This window comes from Leptopilina heterotoma, unplaced genomic scaffold, assembly GCF_015476425.1.
Source record: "Leptopilina heterotoma isolate Lh14 unplaced genomic scaffold, ASM1547642v1 Lhet_123, whole genome shotgun sequence".
Classification (NCBI taxonomy): Eukaryota; Metazoa; Arthropoda; class Insecta; order Hymenoptera; family Figitidae; genus Leptopilina; species Leptopilina heterotoma.
Window position 1 is genome coordinate 164501 of NW_025110842.1, and position 27452 is coordinate 191952.

The following is a 27452-nucleotide window of genomic DNA, read 5'->3' on the forward strand; positions in this document are numbered from 1 at the left end:
TGCATCGTTTGAAAGAATTTTATCAAAATTTATGAAAATAATTTGTTTATTTTAACTATTTTTTAAAATTTTATTTAATTTAATTATTATTATTATTATTATTTAACTATTAGCTGATTTAAAGTATTGACAATTTTCAAAAAAGAAAAAAAGAAAAAAGTAACTTTTAGTGTCGAAATCTAAAAATTGTATCAAAATAGTAGCAAAACGTTAAAAATAGTTCGTAACGTATAGTAAAAAGTGTGGTTTAGTTAATAAGTGCGAAATTATAATATAAAAAATTAACAAAAATCGAAAATTTTTCAGTTTCAACGCCAAAGGGAACGCTAATGACACGCGACCACTTCAACGGCTGCATAAGGAACGTGATGATCGGAGGCGAGCGAAGAGATTGGACGGACATGACCGAATTGCACAATATTCATCTGAGTTCGTGTCCAGTTCAGTAGTGAAAAGAGGACACAACAGAAAATACAATTCTTCTTTTAAGAGAAAGAAAAAAAAAGAAAAAAGTTTCCAAAGATTGCACTTCGGTAATGATTCAATCGATTATTGAAATAGTGCCATAAAAAAAAACATTAACGTCCGAAAATAATAATAGAATCTACATATTTTACATAAGACTAAACGAAGCCAAAAGAAGCTAAATCGTATTGTTTTCTATTTTTTTTTTGTTTTTTTTTAAATAAATAAATCAAGAAAGAAAGAAAGAAAGAAAAACGGGTGGAAATAAGAAAAGGTTCTATTGGTGTGAAAAAAAGAGAATTATTATTATTATTATTGTAAATTAGCGAGACCACTGCCATAGGTACATGTATATATTTAAATATTATATGCCACATTAACCTTAATTTATATAAATATACATAAAGAAAAAAAGGGTCTGCGAATGTCTCGGGAAAAATTGTCGATTTGGATTTTTGTTGGTCCGAATTTTATTTTATTTTTGTTCTGTATTTTTTATTTTGGTTTTTTATTTTTAATTCGTTTCCGTATTTTACTTAATTTTTTTTTTATTTTGTATTTTTATTTTGTTTCCGTATTTTTTTCCTTTTCTGTTTTTAATTAGTTTTTGTATTTTTATTTTATTTTTCTATTTTATTTCTGTATTTTAATTTTTGTTTCGTTTTTGTATTTTTATTTTGTTTCTGTATTTTTTTTTCATTTTCTTTTTTTAAATCGCTTTTTTATTTTTCTATTTTCTTATTGTATTTTAATTTTTTTATTTTTGTATTTTTATTTCATTTTTGCATTTTTATTTCGTTTTTGCATTTTTATTTCGTTTTTGTATTTTTATTTGTTTTCCGTATTTTTATTTTGTTTTTCTATTTTTAATTCGTTTTTTCAATTTTATTTTTCTAATTTGTTTTTGTATTTTAATTTTTGTTTTGTTTTTGTATTTTTATTCCGTTTTTTTTTGTTCTTATTTTGTTTCGGTATTTTTATTGTTTTTATATTTTTCTGTTTTCTTTTTTTTTTATTTTTTAAATTTTTCTTTCATTTTTGTATTTTTATTTCGATTTTGTATTCTTATTTTGTTTCTAAATTTTTTTTTATTTTTCCTTCGTTTTTGTACTATTTTTATTTTATTTTTCTATTTTCTTATAGTTTTTCTTTTTTCGATTCTTTTTTTTTTGCGTTTTCGATTTTTAGCCGAATTTTTATTTCTCGAAATTTAGCCGTATTTTTCTATTGTAAACATTAATTTTGAAAAATATAAATTCGGCTGAAGTAAAATAAATAAAAAGAAACGAAATTATAGTAAAAAAAAATATTAAAATAAGTAAGAAACTAAATTAAAAAATAAAATAAAATAAGGAAAAATATAGAATAAGTAAAAATATAAAACAATTAAAAAATAAAATAAGTAAAAAGTAAAAAAATAAAAGAAGTAAAAAGTAAATAAATTAAATTAGTAGAAAGAATAAAATTAGTAAAAAAACAAAATTAGTAGAAAGAATAAAATTAGTAAAAACAATATAATTAAAAAACATAAAATGAGTAAAAAAAAGAAAGAGTAAAATTAGTAAAAAGAGCAAAATAAGAGAAGAAAATAAACCAAAAAGAATAAAATAAGAAAAAAGGTAAAGAGACCAACAAAAATCGAAAATAATAATTTTCAGAGAATATTCTTCAACCCACTCGAAAGCATAATTAGAATTTTGTTCATAGAAAGAGAAGTTGTAAATCAGTATTTAATGTTACTATTTATTCTTGATAATAGTGTTGTAATTTAATTGAAAACGATAAAAATATTTAAATATAGAAGAGAAACGAGAAAATGTGAAAAAAGGAGAACATAGAAAATATTGTAGTGAGAAAGAGAGAGATTATTATGTTTTGTACTTTTTATAATGTTAAACTGCCGTTACCTGCATAATAGCGATCGAGATCAACTGAAAATTTACTATTTATATAATATTCGATGAATATTAATTAATTAATTAATTAATTAAAGACTGACAAAAGAGTCAATGAAACAATCCATAACTGTAGAAAAATTATCACAATTATAATTCGCTATTTGTACGTAATAAATAAAACATAAAAGTTTTCATCATTTTTCATTCCTAAGTGTAAATCCACAGATTTAAACTCGAGCCGAAGAAGAAAAGAAATTAAAAACTCACGATTCAAACTTTATTGTAAATAATTTTGTTTATTAATTAACGAAATTAATTTTATTACTTTTATTAGTATACAAAATGAAATTTTATTGAAAATACTTGAATTTTCTTAGAGAATTTTACCATTTATAAAAATAATTGAATTGTTTTGGAGGATTTACTAAAATCTTAGAAAATAATTTCTAAACGCAATTTGTATTTATTTTTTTTATCCATAATTTATTTTTCATAGGTATCAAATCCTTTTTTTTATACATAAATTTACATTTCATACAAATATTTTTTTTTCATACATAATTTACATTTCATGTAAATAAATTTTCCATATTACATAATATTTTTTTCATAATTTATACAAATTTTCAGATTTCACGAATATATAATTCACAAAAAAGAAAAAAAAATGGCAGTCATTGTGCTGGCGAACCAATAAATTCGGTTAATTGGACCAAAATTATATTCAGAATAAAATTGTTACTAATATAGTTATATAGTTTACTAAACTAAAAAAGAAGAATGACTTTAAAAAAAAATAAACAATTTCTCTAAGCAAAAAAGGTGAGAAGACAAAATTTTTAATAAATTTATATCGGAAAAAAATACGTGCTGAATTTTTTTAGAGTCATACTTCTTTTTTTCTATATTCAATAAGCGACTAATTTTACAAACTATTTTTCTTTTTTTTACAATTTTTACAAAGACAAAAGAGTAAATTAATAAATAAATAAAATGTCAGCCAGCCTTTCTTTTTGGTTCTTCAATTTAAAAACTCGCTTTTGTTTTTCTGACAAATAAATTGATAACTTTTTTAATTAACGAATATTTCAATTACTGAATATTACAAAATATTTTCAGTAATTGAATATTTCAATTATTAAATATTTTAATTTATAAATATTTCAATTAACGAATATTTCAGTAATTGAATATTTTTATTAACGAATATTTCAATTACTGAATAGTACTAAATATTTTCAGTAATTGAATATTTTAATTTATGAATACTTCAATAATTGAAGTATTTATAAAATATTTAGTAATTATTACTCAATATTTTACTTTATGAATATTTCAATTAACGAATATTTCAGTAATTGAATTTTTTTATTATTAAAATATTTTATTTTATGAATATTTCAGTAATTGAATGTCCATGTTTTTAAATTTAAATACACATTTAAAAGTAAATGACATTTATGGCGTTTCTGCAGCAACCTCGCAGAAAATAGCAGCATGGTTGTTTTACCTTCCAAAAAGAGGCTGTTGTCCTGCATTAACATCGATTATTCAAAGAATGATTCGTAAAAATAAGGAGAAAAGTGAATTGATTGACGAATTATTATTTCGAATGGGGCAAATATGTCCCCACGATAGGATTACTAAATATTTTCAGTAATTGAATATTTCAATTATTAAATATTTTAATTTATAAATATTTCAATTAACGAATATTTCAGTAATTGAATATTTTTATTAACGAATATTTCAATTACTGAATATTACTAAATATTTTCAGTAATTGAATATTTTAATTTATGAATACTTCAATAATTGAAGTATTTATAAAATATTTAGTAATTATTACTCAATATTTTACTTTATGAATATTTCAATTAACGAATATTTCAGTAATTGAATTTTTTTATTATTAAAATATTTTATTTTATGAATATTTCAGTAATTGAATGTCCATGTTTTTAAATTTAAATACACATTTAAAAGTAAATGACATTTATGGCGTTTCTGCAGCAACCTCGCAGAAAATAGCAGCATGGTTGTTTTACCTTCCAAAAAGAGGCTGTTCTCCAGCCTTAAAATCAATTATACAAATAATGATTCGTCAGAATAAGGAGAAAAGTGAATTGATTGACGAATTATTATTTCGAATGGGGCAAATATGTCCCCACGATAGGATTACTAAATATTTTCAGTAATTGAATATTTTAATTAATTGGTTTTATCTTGGGATGATCACGCTACTGCCAATGATCGGTAGCAGATGTAGGGTCAATGTTTTAGGATAACGTTCTATCTCAATTTCGATGTCATGATAACGAGTATCTAACAGTACTATATGAGTGACCTACATCGTCAATAAATGAAATCAATGAAATGCATAATGATTAATAAATTAATTACAATTATTAAAAAAAAGTTGTTTTTTAATGAAGACAAATCGTAATCGTATGATAAGATCATTATTTCTCCCTCGATTCATTACATTTTGTAATGTTTATCGAGAGAAAAGGAAATATGAACATGAAAGAATTATAAAATCGAGTGAAAATTTTTTTATTGAAAAAAGGTTTATTTTTTAGAAGACCAAATCGTAATTGAATGAAACATTTTTTTTCGCAGTGAAATCGATGTTTTAGCGGCAAAAAAATTATAGGTTATGTTCGAGAATTTTGCGCACATCGCAAGTCGCACTTGACTAAAAACACTAAAAATTCCTCTTTTTTAATTATTGTAAGTAAAAACTTTATTCATTTATAACTAAAGAATAATAAAATTTGACTTTAGATGGAACTTTTTTTTCATTTACTTTCGATAAGTAGAAAAATGAATGAAATTAATGTTGAAATGAGAAATTAGCAAAAACGGCAAAAAATTTTCTAAACATAACCTACAATTTTTTGACAACCGACAACTAATATCTTTTTCACTCGAAAGCATTTTAGAAGTTCTCTATATAGAGTATACTTCTAGTTAGAGTTATTAATTACAACTTTCAATGAATAATTATTTTTATTAAAATCAATTTATTTTAATTAATAATCAAGTAATTAGAATAATTTATTCTATTCTATTCAATTATTTAATTAATTAATTTAATTTAATTCAATTATTTTATTATTTATTATTCAATTATTTATTAAAACCAGAATCTTTTGCCACTTTCAAAGTTGTTAATTACTATTGAGAGTTAATGAGTTAAATGAAAGATGAGTAATAAATATGAAAATAATTATATTAAATAAATAAAAACTAGGTTTTTAGAAGACCAAATCGTAATTGCATGAAAGAAATGAAGGGTGAGGTGAATTCAATTGGCGGTAATAATACAAAAAAAGTTTTGTTTGAAGACCAAATCGTAATTGCATGAAAGAAATGAAAGGTATGTTAACCTTATTATTATTAATATTGTCAACATCCACGAGTAACGAAAATATGAAGAGTTAATTAAGCCTCCGTGTGAAGGGGGTTTACTCTTTTCTTACTTACGAATTTAAGGTGACAATCAAATTTCAAATCGTAATTGCATGAAAGATTGTAAATCACTTCCACCAGAAGGTAGAATTAAAAAAATGAATCCTTTTGTCTCAATGAGCTTTTTTTAAATTGAAGAACCAGTAAAATTTACGAGTTATGAATTTTAGAATTATAAAATTACAAAATTATTAATTAATTAATAATAGGAAAATCGTAGAAAATGTTCAATATACAGAGCAAAAAATTAGAACTTCGATTAAGTTCATCTTTTTTATATTTTTTATTTTTAGAGATTTGATTTTCTCTCTTTTAAATACCTGATTGTAAATTATTCCAATTTTGTTCCTGCAACGCCAATTTTGTCGTAGCAGCATAATGTTGTTCCGAAGAGAATAAACAGCATTCCAATGTAAGTATCTGAGAAGTAAACAAATTTAGACTATTAATTCAATTTAGTGATTAATAGTTAATAAATATACTAATTAAATGAAAAGTGTAATAAATAATAAGTTTATAATAAATTATAAAAATATAATAAATAATAAAAATTATAGTAAATAATAAAATATAATAAATAATTAAAAAGTTTAAAAAATATTAAGTACAACAAATAAAAATTGCAAAGAAAAATTAAAAACAAACTAAAATTAAGATTTTTATTAAAATATAAATTACAGACAATTTTTGGAAACTTAATTTTTGATTGAAAATAAATAGGCGAAATGGGTAAAAAAAATTTAAAAAGGGTGAAAAGGTTTTTATCTATAAAACTGAATCTTACTTCTGTGAATATTTCCTTCGCCTAATAATCTTCCGGTCAACGCCGTAATCAGAAACGTTAGCGAATTCGAGACCGGAATAGCCAACGATAAGTCTGTTGTTTGTAGAGTGAAATAATAAACCACAGAGCCAATTTGATTTATTACAAATGGTGCCAAATACTGAAAAACATAAAAAAAATTCTTTTTTAATACTTAAATAAAAATCTTAATTTTTGAATTTTTGAAAATAATTGAATTTTTTTGTTGGAATTTTATTAAAAATTTTGAAAATAATTTTTTAAAAAAGAATTTCATCAAATTTTTTTTTGTGTAATTATTTAATTATTATAATTATTAAATTATTCTTGTGATTATTAATTTACTAAAAATTATATAAATAACTTTAATTACAATAATTATTATAAATTAAATTAAAATAATTTTTATTCAAAATTATCAACTCACCTTGAAATTAGTAAAAAGAAACAAAGTTTCTTGAAGGAGTTGCTTGAACCGAGAAGAGGCTTTGATTCTCTCGATGCCAACTGCTCCTTTTTTCATAAAAGGATTTGTTGTCCCCCAGAACAAGGCGACAACCACCAAAAGCATTATCGACTCTAAACATTAAAAATTAAAATTTTAATAAGGATAATAATTAAAATTTCCAATTCTTAGTTTCCAAAAAAAAAACGTTCATATGAAGGAAATTTATTTTCTTTCAAATTAAATATTTACGACATTTTTGCTATTAAAAAGAATTAAGTTTCTAAATGTGAATTTTTTTGATAATTTTTACCGCAATTAACAATTAGTGAAAATATTTAGTTTGTTTTAACGCTCAAAACTTTTGTAATTCTACAGAAATCAAAGCTTTTTTTTAGTAATTAAATATTAATAGAAATTCAAAAAATTCGAAATGAAAGATACGAATTAATATAATATGAATAAAACAAATAAAATTGAAAAGGAAAGACAAATATAAATCAAAAAGTAAAACTCACCAAACGAAAGTGCCATTTTCTCCTTCAAATTCTTGCGTTTCAACTCGGCAATAAATCTTTATTATTTAGAAGAAGCAAAGGGCAAATTACATTCGCACTAAACTTTGGTGCAAGCGTAAACTTTCTAAAACACCGATTAGAAAAATTCATTTTCTTTTTCTTTGTTTGTCTCTCTAAGAAAAAAGATCTTGTGTCTTAATATTTAAAAACCGTGTGTGTGTGTGTGTGACTCTATATTTAAATACCAATCTAAACAAAATTACCAAACTCTGTAAACATTTCTCAATTTTAATAAATAAAAGCACTTGATTTTTTCGATTGAGAAATGAGAAGGAAAAATGTGAAAGAAATAAATATGATCCTCACAGCACGAAATCGCAAGAAGAAAAGAAATTGAGAGAGAAAGTCACGAATAAAATCATAAAACATAAATAGCAAGAGTGGAAAAATAGGTGGGAAAAAATTGGACAAATTTGAACGGGAACCAATCAGAATTGCTCATTTGCTCGAAACAATACATGGCCATCTATAGGCAGAAAATCGCACTTTTCAATTTTAATTATTAATTCGCAACGTATTTTCCGTATTTTTTCAATTATTTTTAATTTCAAGAAAAGAGGGTAAGAGCTATTTTTTCAACTAAATAAAGACATTATTTAGCATTTGATTTATTTTATTCATTTTATCAGTTGAATAAATTAGCTGAACGAACTGAACAAGCGGGATTTTTTCGACCAATGAGAAAGCAAGACGAATTATTCCAACCATTGCGCGGCAATATTTGAATCGGTAAATGAAAAATTTGTTCTCCGGATAAAAAATACAGTTGTTTTTTTTACATACTATAATTATTAATAATTAATAATATTAATAATTTCAATAGATAATTAAATTTGACTTAGTCGTTCATAGCTACGTTTTTAACTCCTCTCTCTCCTTCGACACTTTTTTCCCAAAATCCCTAAATAAATAAATATTTTTTAATTATAGATAATAACATAAAACCAGTTTTTAAAACAATTATTATTACTTAATTAATAAAAATAAATTGCAAAAGAATTTTTCGATTTGAAATTTGGCGCGGGAGAAATTCGATTCATCGATCGATATCGATAACTGTCAAAAAATTTGTTCATAAACATAACCTTACTTATGTTGTTTGCGTTTTAAACTTGCGGAGAATATTTTTATTTTTTTTTTTTTTAATATAAACATTTCCAAACAGTGTTTTTCATGTTTTACTTAAAAATAATTGAAACATTAAAATGTTCGCTTTATTAAGCGAATTAAAATTATGGACTTTAAGTGATGATGTTTGTATTAAGGACACTGACTTTGGAGCATTTCGGTAAATTGACAATTTAATATTCTTATTTTTTTCCGCACATTTATTGTTTTCTTTATATAAATAGAAAAATCTTGTTTACACTTAAAAATAAAAGTGTTTTACGTCGAAAAAAATAGTTTTACTTCGAGAAAAAATTGATTTGCTTAAAGAAATAAATGTTTAACTTGAAAAAAAATTGTTTTACTTTTAAAAAAGTATTTTACTTTCGAAGAGTGTTTTACTTATAAAATTAAAATTAACTAAATTATTTCTATTCGGTAGTAAACTAAATTTTCGTTGCCAAATTTCAAGGATTTTAAGTAAAATTTATACAAAATTCGAAAAAGGATTTTTATTTTATATTAGTAAAAATATATAAAGAAAATTATTGAACTTTGTTTCATTTTTAATAAATTCTAATTTTTATTTTGTTGCTTTTTACAGATATTATGACAAACGAATTGAAAATGTTTACGCCGAAGGAAAACGTTCATATTGCGAAAAGCGAGGAATTATTTACACACCACAAAATAAAAAGGGAATAAAATTAAAAGATTCGTTAAAATATTTGGAGGTAATTTATTTTTTGCAAAAAAATTAGGTTTCCAAAGAAATTTCTATTTTTTAAAGAACAATTTTTATTTTTTTAGTTTTTAATATTTTATTTTTTCAATATTAATTTATTTATTAATTTTTATTTATTTTCAATATTTTATTATTTTTTTAGTTTATTAAAGTTTTTAATTTAATAAATAAGTAATAAAGTTTTCAATTTAATAAAAAAAGTAATAAAGTTTGCAATTTAATAAAAAAAATGTAATAAAGTTTGCACTTTGATAAAAAAAAAGTAATTTTGTTTGCAATTTAATAAAAAAAAGTAATAAAGTTTTTAATTTAATAAATAATTTATAGAATTTTAAATTTAATAAAAATTTGTTTTCCAGGAACAATTAAAAGATCATTTAACAATTTACTGTCAATGGAACGATCATTGTACAGTCACTTTAATGCTGGGAACTGGTTTACTAATTTATATTCAAATAAGTGTTCAATCAAGTGACATAGAAAAAATTGTTTTCGATAAATATTTGGTCGGAAAACTTTCTGATCATATTTCTGACGGTATGTTTTTTTTTCTTTTAATTAATTGTTGAAAATTGCAGTGAAATTTTGTAATTTTTACATATAATTTTGTATTCTGCAATTTTCAATTTTGTAATTTAGTATTTTTTTAATGTTTAATTTTGTATTTTCTTTTTCTTTTTTTTGTTTTTAATTTTGTAATTCCGTAAATTTAAATTTTGTGATTTTGTTTTTAAATTTTTAGTTTTTAATTCAGTAATTTTGTATTTTTTTTTAGTTTCTATTTTGTAATTTTTTAATTTTGTATTTTTTTAGGCTCAAATTTTGAATTTTGTTGTTTTGTCATTTCGTAATGTTTAATTTTGTAATTTTTAGCTTCTAATTTTGTAATTTCGTATTTTTAGACTAGAATTTTGTAATTTCGTAATTTTAGTTTATAATTTTGTAATTTCGTATATTTCAACTTTGAATTTTGCAATTTCGTATTTTTTAATTTACAATTTTGTAATTTCGCAATTTTTAATTTTGTGATTTCTTTTAATTTTTAGTTTTTAATTCAGTAATTTTGTATTTTTGAATTTCTAAGTTTTTAATTTTGTAAGTTCTTATTTTTTTTATTTGAAATTTGTAATTTCATATTTTTTAGTTTAAAATTTTGTAATTTCGCAATTTTTAATTTTGTGATTTTTTAAACTTTTTAGTTTTTAATTCAGTAATTTTGTATTTTTTTTAATTTCTACTTTTTAATTTGGAATTATAAAACTTTAAAATTTTGTATTATTTTTGTCTTTAATTTTGTATTTTTTTTTTGTTTTTAATTTAGTAATTTTTATTTTTGTATTTTTTAGTTTGTAATTTTTTAAGTTCTTATTTTTTTAAATTTGAATTTTGTAATTTCGTAATTTTTATTTTATACTTTTGTATTTTTTAGTTCATAATTTTTTATTTTTAGTTTTTAAATTGTAAATTTGTATTTTTTTAGTTATTAATTTTGTGATTTCTTGTTTTTTAGTCTAATTTTGTAATTTTGCATTTTCTAAATTTTAATTTCGTGAATTTCATATTTTTTTCTTTATAATTTTCCAGTTTTTAGTTTTTAATTTTGTAAGTTATGTTTTAATTTTGTATTTTTGAAATTACGTATTTTTTAGTTTGTAATTTTGTAAGTTCTTATTATATAACTTTGAATTTTGTTATTTTGTAATTTTTATTTTATAGTCTTGTATTTTTTAGTTCTTAATTTTGTATTTTCTTGTTTTGTAATTTCGTATTTTTTAGTGTTTAATTTTGTAAATTCGCAATTTTTAATTTTTTGATTTTGTTTTCTTTTTAATTTTTAGTTTTTTATTCAGTTATTTTGTTTTCTTTTAGTTTCTATTTTATAATTTCGCATTTTTTAAATTTCAATTTCATAATTTTGTATTTTTTTTAGTTTTTAATTTTGTAATTTTTATTTTTGTATTTTTTAGTTTATAATTTTGTAAGTAATTATTTTTTAAATTTGAATTTTGTTATTTTGTAATTTTTATTTTGATAATTTTGTATTTTTTAGTTCATAATTGTGTAATTTTAGTTTTTAATTTTTTAATTTCTTGTTTATTATTTTATAATTTTGCATTTTCTAAATTTTAATTTCGTCAATTTCGTATTTTTTTCTTTATAATTTTCTATTTTTTAGTTTTTAATTTTGTAAGTTCTTATTTTTTAATTTTGAATTTTTGCAATTTCGTATTTTTTAGTTTCTAATTTTGTGATTTCGTATTTTTTAATTTCTAATTGCATAAATTTTTTTTTCAATTTCAGTTGTAATTACGAAAAATCATTTGATTTGCACTTACAATGACAGTCAAGTAACGTTGGTGCATTTAACAAAATCAAAGAGACACTTTTTCGACAAAATTAGTAGATTGGAGTCGAAGATAAATTCCATCGAACTCTGCGGTCCAAGTAGTCGGAGACTTGACAAAAAAATTCAATCCAATCGTTCCGGCGATTTAGTGAGTTGACAATTCATTGTTTTTTAAAAATAAAATGAACCAAATTCTTTTAATTAATTTATTAATTTTTATATTTTTTTTACTCAAGATCTTAATTTGGTGGAAATCGGCGATGAATGAAATTTATCCCTGGAGTCCAACGATAAAAGAACACGATCGAGCAAATGTGCAAATTCACCGACTAACTGGGTGAGAATTTAATCCTTTTTATTATAATTAGGAATTTTTATTATAATAGAGCAAAAAAAAAAATTACTTTTATTAAATAATTAAACAACACACGATTTTCAAAAAGATTTTAGCAAAATTTTCATATTTTTTTGTCATTTTTTTCCTCTTTTTCATATTTTACTCGTTTGATGCAAATTACACATAAATTTATTCAAATTTTTCTCTGAATTTCCATTTGATTTGATATTATTCGAATCGGTGGAATTTTTACCCGATTGAATATTATTCAAATCAGAAGAATTTCTTCCCGATTTAATATTATTCAAATCAGAAGAATTTCTTCCCGATTTAATTTTATTCAAACCAGAAGAATTTCTCTCCGATTTAATTTTATTCAAATCTGAAGAATTTCTACCAGATTTAATATTTGAATCAGAAGAATTTCTACCAGGTTTAATATTATTTAAATCGGTAGAATTTTTATCCGATTTAATATTATTCAAATCGCAGGAATTTCTCCTCGATTTAATATTAGAATTGGTAGATTTTTGAAAATTTTCTAAAACTGTTGTTGCTGTTATTGTTGTTGGTTTTAATTTTTCATTTCCTTCTGACTCAAAAGGTTCAGGTTTTTCTTCATTTTGAACTATTGAGGATTGTTTGGTAAGAATATTTTCTGACTTTTTTCCATATCTTGATATCAATTTTTTTTCCATCTCTTCTTTTTCATTTTCTTCGCATGATTTACGATGAAATCTTTCATGATCACTCCAAAATTTTATTCTATATTTTAAAGGCGCTGATAATTCTTGTGCTAATTGTCTATTTATTTTTTTAGGCATTTCCCAAGCTGTCTGTGAGAGAATGAAATAGAGAGAAAGGGAAAATTTTTTCTATTAAATATTCTGCATTTAAAAAGCGGAACGAAAAAAAATATTCTTTTCGTATATTAATAATTAATAATTAATAATAATAATGATATAATAATATTCCTTATTTGGAATGGCTATAAAAAAAAACAAACAAAACAATAATAACAAACAGACAAACAAACGAAATAATAATAATAATAAATAATTATTTTCTTTCTTCTAAATTTCTTGTTTTGATTTAAAAAAATTTTTTTTATATTTTTTGAATATAGTATTTTTTCTAATTTTGTATTTTCTAAATTTTGTATTTTTTCTAATTTTTTATTTTTTGAATTTTTATTTTTTTCTAATTTTGTATTTCTTTTCTTTTTAATTTTTGAAAATAGTCTTTTTTCTAATTTTGTATTTTTTGAATTTTTATTTTTTTATAATTTTGTATTTCTTTTTTTTTAATTTTTGAAAATAGTCTTTTTTCTAATTTTGTATTTTCTGAATATTGTATTTTTTCTAATTTTGTATTTTTTGTATGTTTCGAATTTTCTATTTAATTTTCTTTTAAAAAATTTTTTGTAAAATAGTAAACGAGACTTTTTAAAAAAAAATTGAAATTTCTTACTTTGAAAGTGTCCCGTTCGTGATTAGTTTTCTTGAGATGAGCCAATAAATGTCCCTTATTGTCACATTGAAAATTAGTTGTTCTACAGTGTCTAACGGGCCATTGTGAATGCCATTTAGGAACTTCCCAATTTCCCAATCTTGTGGGCTTGTAATTCTCCTCCATCCAATGAGCGTGCCAATTTTGAGACATTTTTCCCCCTTTTTTTTCTTTTGTTGATCACTAATTAATTTTTTATAACACTTTATATTTTCTTTTTCGGGTAAAAAATAAAAAACTAAAAATACCGATAAAATTTTCTTTTTTTCTTCTTTTTTACAACAACTTCATTATATAATTGGAAACGAAAAATATTGTTAGACGGTTTCCATGGCAATTTTTATAGATTTAATTTCCAAGACTCAATAATAATAATAGAATTTGATTTAAAAAAATCTAAACTACCGGAAATTTAATTTTAAATGAACTTCTGTTAATTTTCAGCAAATTTTATTTCAACTTTAATTAATTATTAGTTTGCGAAAATATTTTTATTGCAAATATTTTTAATATTAGTACAATTATTATAATTATTATAATTATTCTAATTCTTTTAATTATAATTTTTGAATCAAATTGTGTTTTTTAGGATCTTAATTTTTAATTATTTTTAGATATATATTTTTTGTATTTTGGTCCAAAAATAGAAATATTAATTATAATTATTATTAACTATTATGAATTTTTTGATATTTGTTATTATTTTTAATTTTTTAACGTTATTATTATTATTTTATATTTTATTGTTATTATTTTTTATTTTTAGCATTATTATTATTATTTTTATTATTATTGTTTTTGTTGCTGTTTTTCTTTTAATTATTATTATTTTTAAATCGAATTTAGATAAAATAGTTAAATTTAGTAAATGGTTTAAATTTTATTATTATTAAACAAATTAAAATTTTAAGAAATTTACAATATTTTGTTAATATTTTGTCGAAAAAATATATTATGCAAAAGTAGAGAAAATTTTTCCTTCCTCGAAAATTTGCATGAATTTAATGTTCGTTCAAACTAATGTTGTGTTTTTTTTCTCCTTTTTCGAAAATTAATAATAATAATAAAAAATAATTTTCAGGTCTAAAATGGAGTTAATTTGTTATTTGCGCACCGAGTACGAGCCACTTTGCATAACATTCAGTACTTATCACGAGAATGTTATTCACTCGGTGGAACAAAAAGTCTCCCGAAAGGTACGATTTTTCAATATTTAAAAATATAATTCATTTAATAATTTAATTCTTATATTTTATTTCTCAATCGAATTTCAATTTTTACATTTTGTCCAAAATTTTTTATTTTCATTTTAATTTTAAAACAACAAGAAAATCAAATTTTTAAGGTAAAATACAAATATTGAAAGAAATTTATTTCAATTTTTGTATTTTATCGAAATATTTGAATTTTTTGTTTTAAATTTAAAAATAATAAATTTTAGACGAAATGTAAAGATTGAAAGAAATTAATTTGAATTTTTTGTAATTTATGGAAATTTAATTTGAATTTTTTGTAATTTATGGAAATTTAATTTGAATTTTTTGTAATTTGTGGAAATTTAATTTGAATTTTTTGTCTTAATTTGAATTTTTTAATTAATTTGAATATTTGAATTGTTTCAGGGCGAAGTGACAATCGAATGGAGAACGTACGAAGTTTCGCAGCAGGATAAATTACAGAGGATAACTGTCGTTTCGATACCACTGTCAACGCACACGAGTTGCGTGAAATTTTCGCCAAATCAAGAAATGCTTTTGCTTTGTTGTATCGATGGTTCGATAACATTGCACGATCAACCGAAAGGCACTAGTAACACCGTAAAAGCCGCTTTTGTAAGCAATTTTTCTCTTTTCTATTAATTTCCTTCAATAATTCTTAATTAATATTTTTGAATTCATTACAAAAAAAATTGAAAATTTTATTTCTTTTTTGTTCAAAAAAAAATTTTAATTATTAATAACAAATAATTTTTGTAGATTCCGACATTTGCGAGTTGGCACGGAGACGGAATTATTTTCTCAATCGGCAACGAAAGAGGACAATTTCAACATTTTGACATTGCATTTTCTTGCATTAAAAGTCAAATGTTAACTGAAGAGGCAACACCGACAAATATTCTCGATCTTTCTTTATATTTTAGGTATTATTTTCAATTATTTCAATTAATTCACTTATTTCCATTTTTTCATTTTTATTTACTTTAATTAATTAATTTTACTCTTTTCCCTCTTTTTATTCATTTTCATTAATTATTTAATTTTTCCATTTTTATACATTTTTATACTTATTTTTTCTCGTTTTAAAATTATTTCAATCTTTGGTTCTTTTTCTAATCGTTTTTTACTTCTTTTTTTCTTTTTTTAAATTTATTTTATAATTTCGGTTCTTCAATTCATTTTTTTTTCTTTTTCGCTATTTTTTTAAATTTACTTTTTCGTTTAATTCGATTTTATTTATTTTCTCTCTTTCCGAATTAATATTTTTTGCTTGTTCAATTTTTTTTTTATTTTCATTTGTAAAGTTAATTTAAATTTTTTTCTCGCTTAATTCGTTTTCTTCTTTCTTTAAAATTAGTTATCGTTATTTTGTTTAATATTTTTTTTACTCTTTATTCGATTAATTTCGTTTTTAGGATTACTTTTTTTATTTTTATAATGAAACTAAATAAGTGAAGAAGCAAAAATCATAATCATAGTAAAAATAATTAAATTACAGAAATCAACCGGTACTTTTTCGTATGGAATGGAGTAAATTGCCAGATCCAGATATTCACATGCAACATTTCGAAAAGAGAGATTCTCTCTTTCTATTATTATTCGAACGGTGAGAAAATTATTTTAATTATTTAAATTATTTATTTACATTAATTTATAATAATTATAAATGAATTTACAATTTTTATTTATTTAAAAATATAATAATAATTAATATTTCTTTTTAGAGGTCCAATGGGTGTTTTAAAAATAATCGAAGGTTCGAATTTTCCCGGCGACGCTCTCATTGAAAATTATCTAAAACTCGAATTACCTGACAAAGCAACGTCTCTTTTACTCTCAATGAATTGGGACCTACACACGAAAAGTTGTATCCATTCTCTCAATCAAATTGTCAATTATCTTTTTAAATTTCCCCTGACACCCGAGAGAGAACGTAAGTAATTTTCATTATTTAATCAATTAACTATAATTTCAAAATTACAACTAAAAATTAAATATTTAATTAATTTTACTAAACTAAAATTAATTTTACTAATTTCATTAATTTAATTTAATTAATTACTGTAATTGTACGACAATCTAAACATTTTTAGTCATTAATTAATTAATTTTTTCTATACAGTTTTATGAAATTGCAAATTAATATATAGATTTTTGAACGAAATTTTACAGATTTAATTCAAATTGCTTTGGGAAGTTTTCACGTACCAGTGAGGCCAATAAGTCAAATAGTTGAGGAGGAATATGGCGATGAAATTCGTGATATAACGAGAAGATTTTTTCATCATCTTCTAAGGTAAATTTATAGAAGAAATTTATTCAAAAATTCAAAGAGGAAAAATGACGAATGAAAAAGAACTAATTTATTTCTCTTTCTTTTTTTAAATCTAGATTTCGACTTTTTGAAAAAGCATTTCGATTAGCGATTGATTTGAACGATCACGATCTATTTATGGACATTCATTTCTATGCAACGGCGATGAAAGACACAGAATTGGCGAACGCAGCGAAGGAAAAGGCGGAACAAATTTTAAGCCGTTCGAATAGTTGCGATAGTTCACGTAAATATATATATTTTTTTTTTTTTGAATATTAATATTCAATAATTTTTTTATGATTTACAATAATTTAATAATTTTTAAATTTTCGTTATTTAATTTTAAATTAAAAACATTTCCAAATAAAAAAAAATTGAATTTTTGTCCATAATTTTCGGAAAATATTCAAAATAATCAACTTTTTGAAGAATTTTAATTAAAAATCGTAAAATTTTATTATTTCATTTATAATAAATTTTTAATAAAATGTTCTCAAAAAAATTCAATTATTAAATAAAATTTAGTTAATTCCTTTGCAAGAATTCAATTCTACATTAACAAATAATTCAATTCTTTACTGAAATTCAATTATTAAACAAAATTTAATTAATTTTTTTACAAGAATTCAATTTGAATTTAATAAACAATTGAATTTTTCACAGAAATTCAATTAATTTCAGAAAAAATAAAATTCTTTGCAGAAATTCAATTATTTTCAAAAAAAAATAAAAGTCTTTACAGAAATACAATTATTTTTAAAAAATTTCAATATAATTCTTTGACAAAATTCAATTCTTTTCAAATTTTTCTTATAATAATTTATAAACATGAATTGAATTATATTTTTAAAAATTTCAAATAAAATTTTCTTGGAAACAATTCAAAAAAACTATTTTTTTAAAGTTTTAATTATTTTTATTAACTTTATCAATTTCTTTATTAACTAAATTCTTATTTTCTTTTTCTATTTTTTGAATATTAAATATTTCCAAAAATTACGACATTAATTCTTTCAAAATTTAATTATTTTCTAGAATTTTTAACTAAAATTACATAAACATTAAACAAATTTTGTCTTAATTATAATTAAAAATATCGAAAATGATTGATTTATCTAAAATTTAAAAATAATAATTTTGAAAAATTAAATTTTTGTGAATTCAATTATTAGATATTTTTTTTATTTTTAAAAAAATTGAATTTTGTTGTAGGTATTTCCGAAAATTACATCAATTCTTTCAAGATTCAATTATTTTCTAGAATTTTTAACAAAAACTACTTAAAAGTTGAATAATTTTTCAAAATCAATAGTTACTATTTTAAATAATTTTTTGAAATTATAATAAAAAAAAATTGTAAATAAATTATTTTTGGTTAAATAATTTTAAATTGCAAAAGTTTCCAAATATTTGAAATTTAATGAAAAAAAATTGAATTGTTTACAAGAATAATTTTCGGAAAATATTAAAAATAACCAAAAAGTATTCTCAATTTTGATTGAAATAAATTTTATATTTGAAATTTAATTTTTCGACTTTCAAAAATTATTTTGAAATATAATGAAATTTTGGAAGAATTATATTTCAAAAAATTGAAAAATGAAACAATTTAATTTTTTAACTTTTAAAAATGATTTTGAAATATATTGAATATTGAATTTTTTTAAAAAATTCGATTTTCATTGAAATAAATTTTATATTTGCAACAATTTAATTTTTCGACTTTTAAAAATGATTTTGAAATGTAATGGAATTTTTTGAAGAATTATATTTCAAAAAATTGGATCTTTTTTCAATAAATTCAATTTTCATTGAAATAAATTTTATATTTGAAACAATTTGATTTTTTGACTTTTAAAAATTGTTTTGAAATATAATTGAAATTTATTTAAAACGTCATATTTCAAAAAATTGAAATAAATTTTATATTTGAAAGAATTTAATTTTTCGTTGTTTAAAAATTGTTTAGTAATACAGTGGAATTTTTCTGAATAGTTTATTTAGTTAGTTAATAGTTAATTAATTAATTAAATAATAGTTTATTTAGTCAATTTAGTAGAAATTTAGTTTAATAAAAATTGAATTTTTTGAAAAAAAAATTCAATTTATTTTTATATTTGATTTTTATATTTATTTTATATATTTGAATTTTTTTTCAAAAAATTCAATTTTCATTGAACTAAATTTTGTATTTGAAACAATTTAATTTCTCGACTTTTAAAAATTCTTTTGAAATATAGAAAATGGTATTTTTTAAAAATTCTATTTGGAAAAAATTCTATTTTTTTAATTATGAAATTAATTTACTTTTTCTTCAATTTTCCAGATTCGACATGTTCACGAGCCTCATGTTCACTCTGCTCCGATTCACTAAGCGAAAAAGATTCCGACTCCTACTCCGAAGAATCAGAAAACGACGGCAGTGGAATAACCGAAAAATTACGTCGCCTCAAAAATTCCAACAATCAAGCTCCACCACTTCCGGTTCTACATTCATCACTCTACACCAACACTTTCACCGATCATCCGAATTACGAAAAATCCGACATCAATCTTCGATCATCGGCTTTCAATTTACCCACCTACGCACAGGGTCAATTCACCGCCTCACGACAACAGATGATAAATTCGAATTTCTCCCAATCACTCAGCAATATCGAGAGTCTTCTGCCCGGTTTCGGAAATTTGAGTCTCCACTCGAAGGTCTTTAATAATTCCAACAATTCCGCCTGCGACGCTTTTGGAAAATTTGGAATCGACGAATCCTATTCGAAGCCGACGACAATGTTCGGCGAGGAAAATTTTGAGGGAACACTCGGAAAATGTTTCAATAAAGAAAAATTGCTCGAGATGAAGAATTTTTCCACTCCTTCGCTGTTGGAGGTTTCGGAGGAGATTTCCGGTCTTAATTCCTCGTCGTTTAATGGAAAACGAAGTCTTTTCAATCCTGTGAGTTCGATTTTGTATTCGGGGAATAATTTCAGTTCGTTTCACGATTCTGATGAGGATTCGGACGATAATGACGAGAACGATGAGAAAAATTATGATAATGATGACGATGACGATGACGGCGACGATGATGATAACGACGATGATAATAATGTTAATGATGATAATTATAATAATATCGATGACAAGGATCATAAATTCCATGGGGAAAAATTCTCCGAAGGGAAAATAATCGAAAAAAGAGAAAAAGGGGAAAAACGAGAAATTGGCGAAAAAAGAGAAATTGGCGAGAAAAGAGAAAAAGGCGAAAAAAGGGAAATAGGCGAAATTGGCGAAAAAAGAGAAAAAGGCGAGAAAAAAGAATTAGGCGAGAAAAGAGAAAAAGGCGAAAAGGGAGAAAAAGGCGAAAAAAGGGAAAAAGGCGAGAAAAGCGAAAAAAGAGAAAAAAGAGACGAAACAATAGAAGAGAGAAAAGAAAGAAGAGAAGAGAGAAAAGAAAGGAGAGAAAACGAAAGAAAGGGAAACGAGAGCGACTCGAAAAAATCCGAATACTCGCCCCTCGTTTTCCAAACAATCGAGCAAAAAAAGAATCAACGCCTCTCTCCGTTCGACATTCCGCCCCCGCCATCAATGTCAACAAGTCTAGCGAAATACATAAAAAATTTACCGAAAAAAAATTTCCCTCTCTCCCGAAGTACACCAGGATTAGATCTCGAAGACCCAGTGCTGAGATTGCAAAATTCGAGGCAAAATTCGAGTTTGTTTTTGTTGAATCATAATTATCATCATCAGAGTTATCAAAATCAAAATCACCAGCAACAACAGCAGCAGCAGCAACAACAACAGAGAAATAATAGTAAATTTAAGACTAGAAATTATAGACTGAATTATGATATTAGTCATCTGCCGAACTCACCTTGTGCGGTGAGTTGTGATAATTTGTCGAGGAGTCATTATCATCATCATTATCAGCAGCCGCAACAGCTTCATTATCAGGGTGGGAGAAATTTTATGGATTCGACGACGACGGCGACGAAGGAATCGAGATTTCGAATTGGACAGCATTTGATTAATAAGGAGAAGAAATTTTCGAATATCCCACCGCTGCCGGTTATTAATTCGAGTTATAAACATTTCCCTCTGATGGACGTGCCGAATGTTATGAATGAAAAGCCGAAAGTCAAATTTTCTGATACTGTCACGCATATTCTTGTTCCTGGAAGTGTGAGTTTTTTTCTTGCAATTTTACTTTTATTTTAAGGAGATTAATTAATTAATTAATTTTTTTTCATAAATAATTATTATATTTTATTAATTAATTAATTTTATTAATTATCAAATTTTATTAATTAATTAATTTTATTAATTATTAAATTTTAATTAATAATTATTTAATATTCTGATACAATTTTTTTTCTAGAAATTTTCAAGTTGTGTCGAAATTTTGAAAAAATTTGTAAGTTTGAAAAATTTAATATTGAATATTAAAATTATTAATTGTATAATTAATTCTATTATTTAATATTAAAATTTAATATTCAATATTAAATGAACAAAATTTTTAAGGGGATTTGAACCTTGATGACGTCACAGTTTGTGCAAAGCATTAGTTTTAAATCTGTGACGTCATCATGGTTCAAATGCCCTTAACTTAAAATATTTTTTTTCAAGTTTCGTTACAACTTGAAAATTTCTGCGACGAATATTTCCGAAAATTACAAATTTCAATTCTTGCAAGATTCAAATATTATCTTGAATAATTTCAACTAAAATTCTTCTCTAAATCAATTATTTTCAATCATTTTAGAGAATTCAATTATTTATTTGAACAAAAAAAAAATAATTCATTTAAAATACATTTAAAATTCAATTATATTTTTATTCAAAATTTACGATAAAAATTGCAAATATTTGAATCCTTACAAGGAATTTTATTAATATATTTTAGAAAAAATTGAATTATTTAAAGCAATCCATTTAAAATTGTATTAAAAATAATAAAAATAATAATAATTATTACTATTATTATTATTATTAATATAATAAAAAAATATTTTTTTAAAAAATTTCATACAAATTGCTTTAAAAAATTCAATTATCTTCAAAAATTGTAATAAAATTCTTAGCAAAAATTCAATTATTTTTAAAAAATAATAAAATTCTTCTCAAACTGAATTATTTTCATATAAATTAAAAAATTCTTCAGAAAAATTCAATTATTTTCATAAATTACAAAATTCGCCTTAAGAATTCAATTATTTTTAAAAAAAATAATAAAATTGTTCTCAAACTCAATTATTTTCAAAAATTAAAAATTTCTTCAGAAAAATTCGATTCTTTTCATAAATTTTAATTAAATTGTCCCCAAGAATTCAATTATTTTTGGAAATTAATGAAATTTTTCGCAAAAATTCAATTATTTTCATAAATAATAAAGTTTTTCAGTAAAAATTTAATTATTTTCAAAAATTGTAATAAAATTCGCCTCAAGAATTAAATTATTTTTAAAAAATATTAAAATTCTTCTCAAATTCGATTATTTTTATAAATTTTAATTAAATTGTCCCCAAGAATTCAATTATTTTTGGAAATTAATTAAATTCTTCGCAAAAATTCAATTATTTTCATAAATATATTAAAATTTTTCATAAAAAATTCAATTATTTTCATAAATTACAAAATTCGCTCTAAGAATTCAATTATTTTCATAAATAATGAAATTCTTAGCAAAAATTTAATTATTTCCATAAATAATAAAGTTTTTTAAAGTAAAAATTCAAATATTTTCAAAAATTGTAATAAAATTCTCCCCAAGAATTCAATTATTTTTAAAAAATAATTAAATTGTTCTCAAATTTAATTATTTTCATAAATTAAAAATTTCTTCAGAAAAATTCGATTCTTTTCATAAATTTTAATTAAATTGTCCCCAAGAATTCAATTATTTTTGGAAATTAATTAAATTCTTCGCAAAAATTCAATTATTTTTAAAAATTTTAATAAAATTCATCGCAAGAATTCAATTACTTTTATAAATGATAAAATTCGCAGCAGGAATACAATTATTTTCCAAATAATAAAATTCTTCTCAAAAATTCAATTATTTTCAAAATTATAACATTCTTCAGAAAAATTCAATTATTTTTAAACAATTTCAATAAAATTCTTTGCTGGTATTCAATTATTTTTTTCATCATTATAATAAAACTATTCGCAGGAATTGACTTTTATATCAAATTTTTAATAAAATTTTCTTAAAAAAGGTAAATTATTAAAAAAAATTTAATTAATATGTTTGCAAGAATTTAATTCTAATAATAAATAATTAAATTAATTGCAGGAATTCAATTATTTTGAAATAATAATTGCAATAAAATTCTTTAAGAAAAATTCAATTCTTTTCAAAATTTTTTATAAAATTTATAAAAAAAAAAGTTCAATTATTTTTTAATTTATTTTTAGTAAAATTCTTTGAAAGAATTCAATTATTTTCAAACTTTTTAATTGAAATTCATCGCAAGAATTGAATTATTTTTATCACGAATAAAAAAATTATTCTCTGAAATTGAATTTTATGTCAAATATTTATTAAAATTTATAAATAATCTAAACAAAATTTAATTAATTTGTTTATAAAAATTATTCAATTGTAAATAAATAAATAATTGAATTTTTCACAGAAATGATTTTGTAAATTTTTCGATTCTAGGGACAAATTTACAGGCCACTGCAAAAAAGATCAATGATGCAATTACATCCAATGGATCCAAAGAGAGAATTAGCTGAAAGTTTACCTCTTTGTTTAGGAAATGATGACTATCTCAAGGATTTTCAACCTCTGTCAAGTGAGATTATTATTATTTCTTTTTTTGATATCCATTCCAAATAAGGAATATTATTTTTATTTGTAACTATTTAGCATTTTTGATATCCATTCCAAATAAGGAATATTATTATTATTATTAATTATCATTATTGTTAGAAATATTAACTATTATTGTTTCAGAAGAAGGAAGCTCAAAAACAAAAGAACCTCCAAAACCAGAAGAGGTTGCAAAAATAAAAGTCGTTCACTTTGGCCTCTTATAAAAAAAATAAGAAGAGAAAGAAAAAAAAACCTACTTTACAGTAATAAAAAAAAGCAATACGAATATTATAAGTTTTTTTTATAGAATATTTATAGTATTTTATATTTTTGTACAGACTTATTAAATCAAATATATATATATATTATATATAAATATGATTTATATAGAAAAATGAATATTATTTTTTTCATTCTTTTTTCTCAATTGCCTCGGCAAGATCGCTCTTTAATTTCAATAGATCCGTATCGGGAATATAACGTTTCAGTTCTTTCTCGGGATCAAATGTTTCAACGACAATATCAACACCCGGGGGTGCGCTCGCTTCTAAAATTCTTATTAACAATGGTAAATTGGTTGAGGAAACATTTGAAACTTTTATATTTCTCTCGTAAATATTTAATTTGTATTCGACTTCCAGAATATTGCTTTTTGGTTTGTAGCGTTTTATGTGTAGTTCTTTTGGTGGCATTGCCCAACTGGAAAAAAGAAATTGTTCCTTATTTTTATTTTCTTTTTGCTTTATGTAAATAATTTTTTTGTTTTTTTAAATAGAATATTATTTTTTAATACTATTTTAACTCTCCTATGTCTTTATTAATTTTCAAATTTGAAATAATTTTTGAAAAAGTTCTTTTTAAGAATTTTTAAATCTATTTGTTTACAATTTAATTTAACGTGACATTTTGATTATTCAGACAATTTTTCAATTAAATATTTATTGGAATATAAAAACTTCAAATAGCTGCAAAAAAAAAAATTCAAATAACTTTTTCAAAAAAAAATTAATTCCCAAAAATTGTTAGTTTAAAAGTATGAAAAATTCAAATTTTCAAAAATTTTAATTGGAAAACTTTTTAAATTCAATTATTTCTAAAAATTTTCGCTATAATACTTTTAATATTTATAATCGAAAATTTTAACTGAAATTCATTTTTATAAAATGAAAAGCAATTTTTATTAAAAAATTCAACGAGAATTCAATTATTTAAATACAAATTTAAATGTAAAAATGCAAATAAATAATTTATTGAAGAATTGAATGTTTCTAAAAATTGAATTCTCATGAAGAATTTTATCAACAAATTTTAAAATAATTGAATTCTTTTGGAGAATTTGATGAAAATTTTTAAGAATAATTACATTTTTTCGAGAAAATTTAATTAAAATTGTATCAAAAATAATTGAAATTCTGTAATGAATTTCATTATATTTATGAAAATAATTAAATTCTTAGAAGAAGTTATTTTTCTGTAATTGAATTCTTGTGAATTAAAAATTTAGAAAATAGTTGAATTATGTTTAGAAATTTTATTAATAATTGAATTCCTTTGAAGAATTTTATAACTTATGAAAATATTTGAATTTTCCTGAAGATTTTTATTATTTATGAAAATAATTGAATTTTTCTGAAGATTTTTACTATTTATGAAAATAATTAATTTTTGTAAAGAATTTTATAATTTATTAAAAGAATTCAATTCTTGCGGTGAATTTTATTAAAATTTTTTGAAAATGAATATTGAATTTTTACTGGAAAATTTTATTATTTATGAAAATAATAAATTTTATGGGAAGAAATTTATTTTTTTTATTGTTAGAAGAAAAATTGTCTATAAGAAATTTTACATTAAAACTTTTTAAAATAATTGAATTATTTCAAAGAATTTAAGAAAACACAATTGAATTGTTGGGGCGAATTTTATTATAATTTTTGAAAATAATTGAATTTTCGGGAAGAATTTTATTATTTACAAAAATAATTGAATTGTGGCGCGAATTTTATTACAATTTTTAAAAATAATTGAATTTTTAATGAGAAATTTTATTGAAACTTTTGAAAATAATTGAATTTTTGCGAAGAATTTTATTATTTACAGAAACAATTGAATTGTTGGGGCGAATTTTATTGCAATTTTTGAAAATAATTGAATTTTTTACAGTAAAATTTAATTTTTTATAAAAATAATTGAATTTTTTGCGAAGAATGTTGTAATTTATGAAAATAATTGAATTTTTAATGAAAAATTTAATTATTTATGAAAATAATTGAATTTTTACTGAAAAATTTGATTAAAAACAATTGAATTCCTGCGTAGAATTTAATGAAAGATTTTTTTAAATAATTGAATTCTTAAGAGGAATTTTTATCGAATTTTATAGAAAATAATTGAATTTCTAAGAACGAATTTAATTATTTATGAGAATAATTGGATTCTTGTAAGGAATTTTTTAAGAAAATTTTTCGAATTGAATTCCTTTGAAAACTTTTATTAAAATAATAGTTTTTAAAAATCATTTACTCCAAAAAAATTCATCGAATTTTCATATAAATTCTCTAAGTTTAAAATTTTTTCCAATTCTTTTGAGAAAAATACCTGACTTAAAATAGTATTTAAATAATTTTTTACTTAAAATATATTTAGAAATAATATTAAAAATATTAAATTTTACAAAAGTATATGTCGTAAAAATGATAATTTCTAACCTTTCTTCCCCATCGATGTCCAATTTATCCACAAATTTGTGAACGAATTTTTGAAATTTCTCCACAATTGGAAAATCATAGCCTTTAATTTGTATATTTACTGTCGGATAAAGTGGATGTTTTGGTTCTAAAGCCTAAAAAAACGAAAAAAAGAAAAAATTTGTTTATAAGGCTTATAAAATTATTCCTTTTCTTTAAATTAATAAAAAAAATAGTCACCTTTAGATAATCAGGTTCATTTATACTGTACGATCTCGATAAAATCGGTTGCAATTGAATAAGAGACGGCCGAATCAACTATAAACAAATATTTATATAGTTTTTTTATCAATAAAATTAAATTATATAGTTTTTCTATAAATAAAATTGAAATATTTACCGAATTTTGAGGTTATGTTATAACAGTTTATTTTTTTTCCAAAGAAAAATACTCACATTTTTTAAAGCAACGAGTGCCATTGTTGATATTCGAATAATTAACCTTGTCAAGATTCGTTTTTCTACTTATTTACCATAATTGTCCCTATTTATCACAATTATCTATACATTATTGTTTTCGTTCTTTTCAACTTCAAAGAAACAATTTTTTTCTCTAAGATTCTTTAAGTTTCGTTCACTGGGAATTTCGAAATTCCCGCTAGAGCCTAAAGGTGAATCCACATGAGAAATTTCGCACGCACACAAACTTC

At 21.7% G+C, this 27452-nt stretch overlaps 4 protein-coding genes across 5 annotated transcripts in view; 2 read left to right on the plus strand and 2 right to left on the minus strand.

Annotated features, from left to right (window-relative positions):
- LOC122512137 (laminin subunit alpha-1) overlaps positions 1–1031 on the plus strand; it is a 157517-nt gene extending 156486 nt beyond the window's left edge. For both annotated transcript variants that reach the window (XM_043627816.1, XM_043627825.1), the window contains one exon: positions 307–1031. In XM_043627816.1, coding sequence (XP_043483751.1) covers positions 307–449 — 143 coding nt within the window. In that variant the 3' untranslated portion in view covers positions 450–1031. The remainder of the gene's footprint in view (positions 1–306) is intronic.
- A 4855-nt stretch (positions 1032–5886) lies between these two features.
- LOC122512147 (transmembrane protein 234 homolog) lies at positions 5887–8022 on the minus strand. Its single transcript, XM_043627838.1, has 5 exons — positions 7866–8022; positions 7603–7726; positions 7067–7218; positions 6622–6781; positions 5887–6257 (listed from the first exon to the last, which is right to left on the minus strand). Exons 2-5 carry the CDS (start codon positions 7616–7618, stop codon positions 6169–6171), a joined length of 417 nt encoding a protein of 138 aa, XP_043483773.1. The 5' UTR covers positions 7619–7726; positions 7866–8022; the 3' UTR covers positions 5887–6168.
- A 726-nt stretch (positions 8023–8748) lies between these two features.
- LOC122512526 (WD repeat-containing and planar cell polarity effector protein fritz) lies at positions 8749–24394 on the plus strand. The gene is made up of 15 exons (XM_043628416.1): positions 8749–8950; positions 9374–9503; positions 9874–10051; positions 11816–12009; positions 12098–12198; positions 14789–14903; positions 15330–15539; positions 15684–15847; positions 16423–16530; positions 16649–16857; positions 17097–17220; positions 17316–17485; positions 19568–21414; positions 23900–24035; positions 24197–24394. Exons 1-15 carry the CDS (start codon positions 8868–8870, stop codon positions 24277–24279), a joined length of 3852 nt encoding a protein of 1283 aa, XP_043484351.1. The 5' UTR covers positions 8749–8867; the 3' UTR covers positions 24280–24394.
- LOC122512528 lies at positions 24362–27380 on the minus strand. The gene is made up of 4 exons (XM_043628418.1): positions 27199–27380; positions 26983–27060; positions 26764–26897; positions 24362–24754 (listed from the first exon to the last, which is right to left on the minus strand). Exons 1-4 carry the CDS (start codon positions 27220–27222, stop codon positions 24466–24468), a joined length of 525 nt encoding a protein of 174 aa, XP_043484353.1. The 5' UTR covers positions 27223–27380; the 3' UTR covers positions 24362–24465.
- Positions 27381–27452: the final 72 nt, after the last annotated feature.